The following is a 12,002-nucleotide window of genomic DNA, read 5'->3' on the forward strand; positions in this document are numbered from 1 at the left end:
GAAGGAAGAAGAAGATGATGATGAAGAAGAGAAGAAGAAGAGAAGAAGAAGAAGAAGAAGAAGAAGAAGAAGAAGAAGAAAGCTCGGTTGAAATTGGTGAGAGCAGAATCGAAAGGTGGAGGTTGACCACGAGCCATGACAGGTAGGGCTCGGTCAAGTCTGTATAGCCGACCGTCAGCAAGCCAAGTTGCAGTAGAAAGCTTCTCAGTCCGGAGAAAGGAGATGGTCAAGCGGTTCCATGGCCGACTCTAAGCGATCTCAACTCAGCAAGCACTCGATCAAGCTCAAAGCAAACCGAACAGCCATGAAAAAGACAGCGCAAGGAAGCGGCTCAAGACGATCTTACTTGGCAACAAGGCTATCTGCTGCGCCAGCAAAAGCCAATGTCGCATCATCGAAGCTGATCCACTACAGCACTCGCATCCGATCTACCGGTCCTGCGCATCAGTAGCCAAGGCGAGATTGTTGTCGCAAAAGCTCTGTCGGAGCTTCAAAAGCGCAAGTCAAGGAGACGAAGCGTGTCTGACGAATCTCAAGACATGACCGCTGCCATCGAAAGCAGGGTATCGAGCGAATCGAGGGCCAAGAAAGCTCGTTCTTCATCAGCCGCTCGTGTCAAGACTGCTTCTCAGCAGCCTACGCTGAACCAAGCTGCTTTCGTTCACCCCTACCACAGTCGCTTGGCCTTGCTTGCTTCCTGCGCCCCATTGTCACGACAGACTCAGCATAGGTCCTGAGCTCTCTTCTACCCATTGAGCGCCGTTCATGCGATCATCTGTCACGCAATCAAAAAGTCTGTCGTTGATCTGGGAATCAAAGCATGCTTGCACAAAAATGAGGATCGAATCGTAAGTGTGTGTGTGTGTGTGTGTGTGATATATACAGTGTCGATAAGGATCCGTACAGTCGCCTCCATTGTAGCTTTCCGAGCTTGCTTGTTTAATGCGGGTAAGATTGCAGCGGTCAAGGTTGGGTGTATGAGGGACAACTTGTGATGGTCCGTGTCGACGTCGAATGGAAGCTCTTGGATTTTTGGCATGTTGCAGACTTGCTTTCTCGTCAGCTTTGTGCTGCTCAAAGGTTGGAGAGAACAGCCTGGGTGAACTCGTGGGTCTTGCTCTTGCCGCCCATGTCAGCCGTGCGGACCTTGCCGTCGTGAATAACCTTGTAAACCGACTCGGCGATCTGGTTGGCCTGGGTGTCGAGGCCGAGGTGACGAAGCATCATGGTGGCACTGAGGATCATAGCAGCGGGGTTAGCAGCATTGGTACCCATAATGTCCTTGGCGACGTGACGGCAACCAGGCTCGTAAAGTGCGAACTCACGGCCAATGTTGCAACCAGGAACGATACCGGGACCACCGACAAGAGCAGCACCGATGTTGGAAACGATGTTACCGTACAAGTTGGGCATGACCATGACGTCGAATTGCTGTGGACGCGAGACGAGCTGCATGGAGGTGTTGTCGACGATCATGTCGTTCGACTCGATACCGCTCGACTTGTACTCTTCAGCGACACGACGGAAAGTGTTGAGGAAAAGACCGTCACCGAGCTTCATGATGTTGGCCTTGTGAACGCAGGTGACCTTGTTGCGGCCGTTTTTGAGGGCAAAGTCGAAGGCGAAACGAGAGATACGCTCAGCCTTGGCACGGGTGGAGACCTTGAGCGATTCGACGACACCAGGGTAGGAAGAGTGTTCGAGACCCGAGTATTCACCCTCGGTGTTCTCTCGGATGATAGCAAAGTCGACGTCCTTGTGACGAGTGGGGTAGCCGGGGAGCGACTTGCAGATGACGAGGGAGGCGTAGATGTCGAGCTGCTGGCGCATGGCGACGTTCCAGGAGTTGTGCGAGCCAGTCTCGGTAGGGGTGAAAAGGATGCCCTTAAGGCCGACCTTGTTGCGCTTGAGCGACTCCATAGCCTCCTTGAAGAGCGACTCGGAACCGTGGGTCTCGCCGGAAACGTTGAACTGCTCCCACTCGACGGGCACGTTGGTCACCTCGAAGATCTCCTTGACCGAGTCGGTGATCTCGACACCAACGCCATCGCCGGGAATCAAAGTGACGGTGTAGACGCCGCCATACTTGGTGGGGCCCTTGGAGATTTTGGGCGTACCAGCAGCGAGGGTGGTGGCAGGTCGGAGAGCCTGAGGCAAGTTAGGGAGGACAAGGCCAGCGGCCCTGTTGAGCTGTCGGAGAGCGTTCATATCGACTGTGATGATGCTGTTCGAGACGGCGAGACAAGAAGAGCTGTGTAGGAGAATGGGCGAGATGGTGGAGCCACAAGGGTAGATGGACAAGAACAGGAGCAACAATCAATCCAGTGCGGATCGCAACTCTTCTCTCTCTCATGTCCAACTGGCGAGCCAACAACTCCAACAGCGCCGAACGCACAAACATTTATCGTCCGATCATTTCATCCTCACGGCGAGATAAAAATTGCAAAAATTCTAATTTTTTTTTTTTTTTAGATCGCCGAAAACATTTTCAGTTGAAGCAGATAAAAGCTACACAAAGCGTAGAGACGGTGAAGGCAGTGCTTACGGCCGAGTAAAAGGCTTGAGCATCTGAGCACGGACCACATGTGTCACAACCTACTCAAGACAAATGCTTTGGTATGCTCCGCAGTCGATGCAGCTCTCTGCTGCTCTTCTTTTTATATATATAGACTCCTTCTCTCTCTCCTCGCTCTCTCTCTCTCTCCCTCTCTCCATTATTATCATCATCAATCACATGAAAACTTTAACTGGCTCCCAACGTGGGGCTCGAACCCACGACATTCAGTCATCAAGAGTCCGACAATAAGCATAATGCTGCCATCGACATGAGCAGGACAGACAGGAAGGGAGGAGAGAGATGATGATCAAGCAGCTGCAACTGCAGGCAATGGTCAGGAGGAGGGTTGGCTTATGCAGGTGGTCAGGATACTACAGTTAGCAAACCTGGTGCTGACAGCAGAGGAGGCAATTGTACGGGCGATGGGTCTTGTCAGCATTAGCAATCAAGCTCCAAGAGGGGAGGCAGAGAAGATTCCCAAGGACATCTCGAGTGCCATTGCACACATTAAGAAACTTAGTGATAACAACTGGCACACCTGGGAGCCCACCTTTATCGACTGTCTGCAATGGGTGCACAATGCAAAGGAAATCTTATATGGTGAAATAGCACCTGGAAGCGAGGGATATGATGAGGACCTGGACAAGGTGCTGGTAGGTCTTATCCATGCTTGCTGTGATCACAGCCTGGAAAGCTGCATCGACACATACACCATCAGGGGTGCAGATGAGGAGGCCCAACTTGGAAGTACACTTTACACTAAGCTTAGGAAGGCACTAACATTGAATGACATGGTGAAGTGAGTGGGCCTGCAGGACTGCATCCACACCATATGCCTGTACAATCAGGATGTTGCCAGGCTAGGCAAGGAACTTGACTCCATTTGGAACGATGCTGCACATCTTGGGAAGCGCCTTGATGAGGACCTAAAGAAATCCACGCTCTACTGTTGCACAGCACAAGATTGGTTCTATGCCAACTCTGTTGATGCACTCAAGATGGCCAAACCAGACTGTAAGTATGATGAAGCCTACCACACACTTGCCAAGAAACAGCAGGATGGTGAGATTTCAGGTTGTATCAGAGGAGCAGCCAGGGTTGCTACAAGCACAGAGCAAGGGGGTACCAGTCAGGTGGAGCAGGGGCCCAGGGGCAGGCACATTCTGCATAATCCCTCAGCTCCTCCAAGATGCTATGCATGTGGGGGACCCAATCATATCGCTCATAATTGCACAAACACCAACAACCACCCTGCACCAAACACGAGCGAACCTGCTGCTTGTGTGGCACAGGAAGCAAGTCACTAGGAACTTGGGTGCACCTTCCTAGTGATCGAAAGCGGGGAGCAATCAGCATACAACACCTGGATTGTTGATTCAGGTGCAACTCATCATATGGTAAATGATGAGAGAATGCTGCTCACCTCAACAAGCAAGGACGGTCAGATCAGTACAGCAGGGGATGAAAAGTGTCATGGGCCTGGATGCTCAAGAAGCAGGAGGGTCACGGGTTCATATGGAAGGAGCACAGGTATCGAAGATCTAGTCGATACCAGTAGAGAGCATGGTCGTAGTGCAGTCTCCATGGAGACCATGGACTCCTATGGACTCACATGCAAAGGAGAACCGAGCCACATGCAAGGAGGGCCAGGCACAGCCACAAGGAGGACCAAGCTCAAGGAGCAGGCACAGCCACAAAGAGGACCAAGCTCAGATGGTTACCACTCAGGGGCTTGAGAGACAAGAGTCATAGGACACCGGCAAGCAGGTCATGAGGAGGAGGAGCAGTGTTGAAGGAGTCGACACCAGGTCATGAGGAGGAGGAGCAGTGTCGAAGGAGTTGACACCACTCAAGAGGCACAGGGGTGCCAAGCAGGAGAGGCCCCTGAGCAGTACTCGATGAAGAGGGTACTCTCTGGAGAGAGAGCAGGAGCAGCATCGCTGGCGATGCTGTGAAGAGGTATATAACCATGCTTTCTCATCATCATAGGTCGAGTGGATCCTCATCCACTCTACTCACCATAACTAGTTATCACTTCAGCATAAGTATATATTAGTTTCAGTCAGCATAGCAGCAATCTATCAAGGTTGCTCCTCATCGTAGTGTGTGTGTTGTATCACCACTACCTGACATCCAAAGGCGCCCATAGTAGGTTAGCAGTCCAGATCAAGATAGAACCAAAGGCAGTAGTCCACTGCAGTCTGGGGATCACTTCAAGCATCAAGTCAACACACTGGACACTCGTGTTGACACCACCAACCTTATCACCAACACCATCAACCTCATTATCATCGACATCACCAATCTCATCACCAACACCATCAACCTCATCATCATCAACACTTACACCAGACCTTGGTGTCATCATAACATTGATATTGATCGTGCCGAGCTACCCCTGAATGGAGTGTCCACAGAGGTCAGCCGAAACCTACAATAGTATATACCATGAATGCCACCTGCTGTCACTGTGCAACTTGATAGTCACCGATACCGAGACAATAGCTGTCGCACAGTTTGATAGTCACCGAGTATCTCGACAGACCGACCTGGGTTTCAGGCGCAAGACCCCTGACAAAAAGCTTCAGGTAAAAGCCATAGGAGATGCCTCCCTTCAGGTCGGTGAGGCTACCATCCAGCTATTGGATGTGCTCTATGTGCCGAAGCTCAATTCTAATTTATTGTCCATACAAGGCTTGATCGAGAATGGTGCATGAGTAATCTTTGATGAGTCTGGGACTACCATAAAGCAGAACGATGGTACCCAAGTGCAATTCAGGAAGAACAGGAGACAAGGCCACTTCGACATGCAAGGACAAGCACTGGCTTTGGAGCTGGAGGAGACAATCAACGACATCCCAGAGGACAACCAGAACACAGGAAACCAAGACAACAACTCGAAGGAAGACAAAGATAGCTACCTCTGGCATGAGAGGTTTGGACACCCAGGATGAGATAAAACAAGGCAAATCCAGGCACACTACCTCGGCACTGATGAGAGAATGGAGCATGAATCAAAGCACTGCAATGCATGCAGTCAAGGGAAACAGACCTGAGCACAGATGAGCCAATCGGAGTCGAAGAGAGCAGAGGTGCCACTAGAGTTAGTACACATAGACTTGATGACAGATCTTAAGGGCCATGCCAACTACCACTATGCACTAGTTGCTGTGGATGACTTCTCCTCCCTGATCTATGTGGAACCACTCTGCACTAAGAGTGCTGCACTCCTGGCACTGAGAAGGTGGATCACCAGGATGGAACGAGCAACAGACAGGAAACTCAAAACACTCTGCAGTGACAATGGAGGAGAGTGGTGCAGCTTAGGAGCTGAAGACTGGCAAACTCAAGAGGGTTTCAAGTGGCAAAAGAGCATCCTGGGGATCAGTGTCCAGAATGGACAGGCAGAGAGAGCGATCAGATCAGTCCAAGAAAAGATGCACTCAATGCTCATTGGTCGAGCTTGCCCCAGAGAGTTGTGGCCATATGCAATCACAGCAGCAGCACACATGATGAACCTCACCCCATCAGCCACCAAGACCATTCCCCATGAGGCCTTTTATGGAACTACTGTGCACAAGCTGGCCCAGCAGCTGCGAGTCTTCAGATGCTTGGCATGGGTCCATGTTCAACAGAAGGACCAGCAGGGCAAGTACAGGGCTAGAGCAAAGCCAGCCATCATGATTGGATATGACAATGAGCACAAAGCATGGAAGTTTTGCAACCTGGACCAGCCTGCATCAATTCAATGGAGCAACTCAGCAACATTCCATGAGGACAAAGGATGGAGTGATCACCAACAGGAGGCAGTCCAGCCTGTGGTGACCACAGAGGTCAAGGAGGAGGGTGTCATGCCAGCCATAGTGGAGGAGGAAACCAGATCAGAAGCTGCAGTGGAGGATCTCCTACCAGCTGTAGACAGCACAGTAGGTGCCACCAACACAGCAGTACTGAACCTGGACCCAATGCTTGGGGAAGCAATGAATGGTGAGGACACCCAGCTCTGGAAGGAGGCAATATGAAAAGAGCTGGAAGGACTCGAGGCAATGGGGACTTGGGAGGTGGTGAATCACCTGCCAGGAGTACCACTCGTGGACTCTAAGGTCGTGCTTTGGCTAAAGCTCGATGGTGATGGTGTGCCCATAAAGCACAAGGCGCAACTGGTGGCGAGGGGCTTCACACAGAGAGAGGGAATCGACTACCAGGAAACCTTCTCTCCAGTAGCACCCCTCGGAGCAATCAGAGTGTCAGGGGTCTTGCGCCTGAAACCCAGGTCGGTCTGTCGAGATACTTGGTGACTATCAAACTGTGCAACAGCTATTGTCTCGGTATCAGTGACTATCAAGTTGTGCAGTGACAGCAGGTGGCATTCGTTGTATATACTATTGTAGGTTTCAGCTGACCTCTGTGGACACTCTGTTCAGGGGTAGCTCGGCATGATCAATATCAATGCTTTGGTTATGATGACACCAAGGTCTGGTGTGAGTGTTGATGATGATGAGGTTGATGTCGTTGGTGATAAGGTTGGTGAGTGTTGATGATAAGGAGGTTGATGGTGTTGGTGATAAGGTTGGTGGCATCAACACGAGTGTCCAGTGTGTTGACTTTGACACTTGAAGTGATCCCCAGACTGCAGTGGACTACTGCCTTTGGTTCTATCTATATCTGGACTGCTAACCTGCTATGGGGTGCCTACGGATGTCAGGTAGTGGTGATACAACACACACACTATGATGAGGAGCAACCTTGATAGATTGCTGCTATGCTGACTGTAACTAATATATAATTATGCTGAAGTGATAACTAGTTATGGTGAGTAGAGTGGATGAGGATCCACTCAACCTTTGATGATGAGAAAGCATGGTGTCATGGGCCTAAATGCTCAGGAAGCAGGAGGGTCGCTGGTTCATATGGAAGGAGCACAGGTATCGAAGATCTAGTTGACACCAGTAGAGAGCATGGTCATAGTGCAGTCTCCATGGAGACCATGGACTCCTATGGACTCACATGCAAAGGAGAACCGAGCCACATGCAAGGAGGGCCAGGCACAGCCACAAGGAGGACCAAGCTCAAGGAGCAGGCACAGCCACAAAGAGGACCAAGCTCAGATGGTTACCACTCAGGGGCTTGAGAGACAAGAGTCATAGGACACCGGCAAGCAGGTCATGAGGAGGAGGAGCAGTGTTGAAGGAGTCGACACCAGGTCATGAGGAGGAGGAGCAGTGTCGAAGGAGTTGACACCACTCAAGAGGCACAGGGGTCCCAAGCAGGAGAGGCCCCTGAGCAGTACTCGATGAAGAAGGTACTCTCTGGAGAGAGAGCAGGAGCAGCATCGCTGGCGATGCTGTGAAGAGGTATATAACCATGCTTTCTCATCATCATAGGTCAAGTGGATCCTCATCCACTCTACTCACCATAACTAGTTATCACTTCAGCATAAGTATATATTAGTTACAGTCAGCATAGCAGCAATCTATCAAGGTTGCTCCTCATCATAGTGTGTGTGTTGTATCACCACTACCTGATGTCCATAGGTGCCCCATAGCAGGTTAGCAGTCCGGATATAGATAGAACTGAAGGCAGTAGTCCACTGCGGTCTGGGGATCACTTCAAGTGTCAAAGTCAACACACTGGACACTCGTGTTGACGCCACCAACCTTATCACCTACACCATCAACCTCCTTATCATCAACACTCACCAACCTTATCACCAACGACATCAACCTCATCATCATCAACACCCACACCAGACCTTGGTGTCATCATAACTGAAGCATTGATATTGATTGTGCCAAGCTACCCCTGAACGGAGTGTCCACAGAGGTCAGCCGAAACCTACAATAGTATATACAACAAATGCCACCTGCTGTCACTGCACAACTTGATAAGTCACCGATACCAAGACAATAGCTGTTGCACAGTTTGATAGTCACCAAGTATCTCGACAGACCGACCTGGGTTTCAGGCGCAAGACCCCTGACACTCGGCATCAAAATCAGCCGAAACCGTATGATGCACACCATGATGATTGGTCAGTCAGGGTACATTGACCAAGTGCTGGCTAAGCACCTGGACAAATGCACCAAGCCAACCATGGTTCCAATGCAGAGCATACCAGAGGGAACCCTTGTTGCAAGCACAGCACAACAGAAGGAGTATCTGGTGATTGTTGGCAAGCTGCTCTGGGTTGCCAACAGCACCCGGCCCGACCTTAGCCTCACTGTGAGTGTCCTCACTAGACACATGTGTGAACCATCTCAAGAGCATTATCAGGCAGCACAACAGGTCTTATGCTACCTTGAAGGCACAAAGAATGTTGGATTAGTTTATAGGGGAAATATGTCACAAGAGCCACTGATTGTGCATAGTGATGCAAACTGGGCAAGTGATGCCACCATTCAGAGAAGGAGTACATTGGGGTCAGTGGCATTAGTGTATGGGAACCTGGTAGCCTGGAAGTCAGCAACACAAAAATGCATATCATTGTCCACTGTTGAGGTGGAGTTCATTGCAGCCACAGAAGCAACACATGAGGTGCTCTTCCTCAAGCAGCTGCTATGCTCAATTGGCATTGCCACTGGCACCCCAACGGTCTACTCAGACAACACTGGTTGCATACAGGTTAGTAAAGACCCAGCACAGCACTGGAAGCTTAAGCACATCGACACCAAGTATCACTTCATCTGTAACAATGTTCAAGAGGGAAGGGTGCAAATCAAGTACATGGACACCACAAGGAATTTGGCAGATGTACTCACCAAGCCAATTGGGAGACAGGCAATGCAGCAAGCAAGATCTGGGCTACACCTGCAAATACCAGCAGCGGCATACAAAATGGAGTCCCCGAGCTATGCGATGATGTTAAAGAATGGAGGGTATACCTTGAAACAACAGCATAATGAATGGGGTACATATGCTGTTGAGGGGGGGAGTTGAAGCAGATAAAAGCTACACAAAGTGTAGAGACAGTGAAGGCAGTGCTTACAGCCAAGTAAAAGGCTTGAGCATCTGAGCATGGACCACATGTGTCACAACCTACTCAAGACAAATGCTTTGGTATGCTCCGCAGTCAATGCAGCTCTCTGCTGCTCTTCTTTTTATATATATAGACTCCTTCTCTCTCCTCGCTCTCTCTCTCTCTCCCTCTCTCCATTATTATCATCATCAATCACACGAAAACTTTAACTTTTTCTTCCCCTTTTTTTCTCCTTTTCTTCCCCTTTTTTTCTCCTTTTTTTCTCCTTTTTTTCTCCTTTTTTTCTCCTTTTTTTCCCTATTTTTCCCGCTGCGATCAAGCAAGTCGTCGACACGATCATCAAATCAAATCAAATCAAATCTTGTTCTTCTCTCCACACCTTGCTCCTTGCTCCTTGCTCCTCTTCTATCTTCCCTCATCGCACAATGTTGTCCGCTCCCGTCTTCAGATCGGCCAGCTCGTCGCTGGCTAAGCGCCCTTCGCTCGCCTCTTCGGCTCTCAGAGTCAACAGGATGTCCGTTCGCGGCCTTGCCATGCCCGTCACCAATGCACCCACCTCGACCTACAACAAGCACAAGGGTTCCGACGGCAAGTACACCGTCACCTTGATCCCTGGCGACGGTATCGGTCCCGAAGTCTCTGAAGCCGTCAAGGAGATCTACCGTGCCGCTCATGTCCCTATCAAGTGGGAGGAGGTTTCCGTCGCTCCCTTCATCAAGGATGGCAAGCAGACCATTCCCGAAGAATCGATCGTCTCGATCAAGAAGAACACCGTCGCTCTCAAAGGTCCTCTTGCTACGCCTATCGGCAAGGGACACGTTTCGCTCAACTTGACCCTCCGACGCACCTTCCACCTTTTCGCCAACGTTCGACCATGCAAGTCGATCCAAGGCTTCAAGACTGCCTACGACAACGTCGACACTGTCCTCATCCGTGAGAACACCGAGGGCGAATACTCTGGTATCGAGCACGAGATTGTTGATGGTGTTGTTCAGTCGATCAAGCTGATCACTTACCAGGCTTCCGAACGTGTCGCACGTTACGCTTTCCACCACGCCGAGCAGAACGGTCGTAACAAGGTCACTGCTGTTCACAAGGCTCCCATCATGCGCATGTCCGATGGCATGTTCCTTCACGCTTGCCGACAGGTCGCAAAGGAGTACCCCCACATAGCTTACGACGAGGACCTTCTCGACCGTGCCTGCCTTCGCATCGTTCAGAACCCCGCCCCTTACGCTGACCGTGTCATGGTCATGCCCAACTTGTACGGTGATATTCTTTCCGACATGTGCGCCGGTCTCATCGGTGGTCTCGGTCTCACTCCTTCCGGCAACATCGGTAAGGACGCTTCGATCTTTGAGGCCGTTCACGGCTCCGCTCCTGACATCGCTGGTTTGGACAAGGCCAACCCTACCGCTCTCCTGCTTTCGTCGATCATGATGCTCCGACACATGAGCCTCTTTGACAAGGCTGATCGTATCGAGAAAGCTATCTTCAAGACTATTGCTTCTGGTGAGAGGACCGGTGATCTGGGTGGTAAGCTCGGAACTCGTGCTTTCACCGAGAAGATCATCTCTCGTTTGTAAGCCAAGCAGCAACAAAAAACAACCAAAAAAACAACAACAACCAATCACACTATGAGGGAGCAAGATTAGCATTCCTTCCTGTTCTATTCAGCCCTGCTGGAGCTTTTTGCGCTTGCATCCTGTATATAGCGCTTTCCTCCTTTTGATATGACCTCATGCAAATCACCCGTTTCATTTGTGTGTTTGCGAAAGGCTTGGGCTTGGTTTCACTTTGGCCTGCGTCCGGCTCGAAGGGCATCGTTATTGCGTATTGATTGGTATAGGTGAATCCAAACCATCCAAGCTCGTGTTGCTGCAAAGAGTGGTGCAGATTTGGTATATCAACTTTTACTAAGCATCCCAAACCATCTGCGGCCATAGAACCTTGAAAGCACCGCATCCCGTCCGATCTGCGAAGTTAAGCAAGGTATCGCCTAGTCAGTACTGCGGTGGGGGACCACGCGGGAATCCTAGGTGCTGCAGTTTCTTTTGCCCCCCCCCCTTTTTTTTTTCTTTTTTTATTTTTTTTTATTTTTTCCACTTCCAGATGCTTTGAATGATGGATGTAGAATAGATGGGGATGGGTTCGAGTCGACAAAACCAAGCTCATGAAGTTTTCTGTTGATGAACAAGGCCAAGCAAGGGCGAGAAGAATGGTACGTTTCGATGACTGACACGGCGATATAACCGGCCTGAACCGGTGAAAAAAGAAAAAGTCGAGAAAGGGTGCCGGTAGAAAACAAAAATAATAGCCGCTGCTTCTTGTGACATGGCACAGACGCTGTCAGGTCTCTTGTTTGCTGTACGACATCATCTCACTGCGACTCGGATATTGAGATAGAGCCAACACCACATTCGAGCTACGCAGCCTCACGGCCATCACTTGGCACGACCCAGCCACGTT

The 12,002-nt window shown here is 50.3% G+C and overlaps 5 protein-coding genes and 1 non-coding gene across 6 annotated transcripts; 5 read left to right on the top strand and 1 right to left on the bottom strand.

Moving 5' to 3' along the window:
- Positions 1-14: 14 nt before the first annotated feature.
- Positions 15-737, top strand: UHO2_01734 (uncharacterized protein; the record flags this gene model as incomplete). Its single annotated transcript, XM_041559171.1, has 2 exons — positions 15-96; positions 415-737. The coding sequence occupies 2 exons, from the start codon at positions 15-17 to the stop codon at positions 735-737; spliced, it is 405 nt and encodes a 134-aa protein (XP_041415105.1).
- A 337-nt stretch (positions 738-1,074) lies between these two features.
- UHO2_01735 (putative IDH1 - isocitrate dehydrogenase [NAD] subunit 1, mitochondrial) lies at positions 1,075-2,208 on the bottom strand (the record flags this gene model as incomplete). Its single annotated transcript, XM_041559172.1, has 1 exon — positions 1,075-2,208. The coding sequence occupies one exon, from the start codon at positions 2,206-2,208 to the stop codon at positions 1,075-1,077; it is 1,134 nt and encodes a 377-aa protein (XP_041415106.1).
- A 375-nt stretch (positions 2,209-2,583) lies between these two features.
- UHO2_01736 (uncharacterized protein) lies at positions 2,584-4,293 on the top strand (the record flags this gene model as incomplete). The annotated part of the gene is made up of 4 exons (XM_041559173.1): positions 2,584-2,616; positions 2,839-3,356; positions 3,417-3,571; positions 3,887-4,293. The coding sequence occupies 4 exons, from the start codon at positions 2,584-2,586 to the stop codon at positions 4,291-4,293; spliced, it is 1,113 nt and encodes a 370-aa protein (XP_041415107.1).
- A 4,285-nt stretch (positions 4,294-8,578) lies between these two features.
- UHO2_01737 (uncharacterized protein) lies at positions 8,579-9,493 on the top strand (the record flags this gene model as incomplete). Its single annotated transcript, XM_041559174.1, has 1 exon — positions 8,579-9,493. One exon carries the CDS (start codon positions 8,579-8,581, stop codon positions 9,491-9,493), a length of 915 nt encoding a protein of 304 aa, XP_041415108.1.
- Positions 9,494-9,958: 465 nt separating this feature from the next.
- UHO2_01738 (putative IDH2 - isocitrate dehydrogenase (NAD) subunit 2, mitochondrial) lies at positions 9,959-11,119 on the top strand (the record flags this gene model as incomplete). Its single annotated transcript, XM_041559175.1, has 1 exon — positions 9,959-11,119. The coding sequence occupies one exon, from the start codon at positions 9,959-9,961 to the stop codon at positions 11,117-11,119; it is 1,161 nt and encodes a 386-aa protein (XP_041415109.1).
- Positions 11,120-11,469: 350 nt separating this feature from the next.
- On the top strand, positions 11,470-11,584 carry UHO2_10243. The gene has a single exon (XR_005960751.1). It is a non-coding gene; the product is annotated as a ribosomal RNA (ribosomal RNA).
- Positions 11,585-12,002: the final 418 nt, after the last annotated feature.

Source organism: Ustilago hordei, assembly GCF_900519145.1.
Source record: "Ustilago hordei strain Uho2 genome assembly, contig: UHO2_contig_03, whole genome shotgun sequence".
In the NCBI taxonomy this organism is placed as follows: domain Eukaryota; kingdom Fungi; phylum Basidiomycota; class Ustilaginomycetes; order Ustilaginales; family Ustilaginaceae; genus Ustilago; species Ustilago hordei.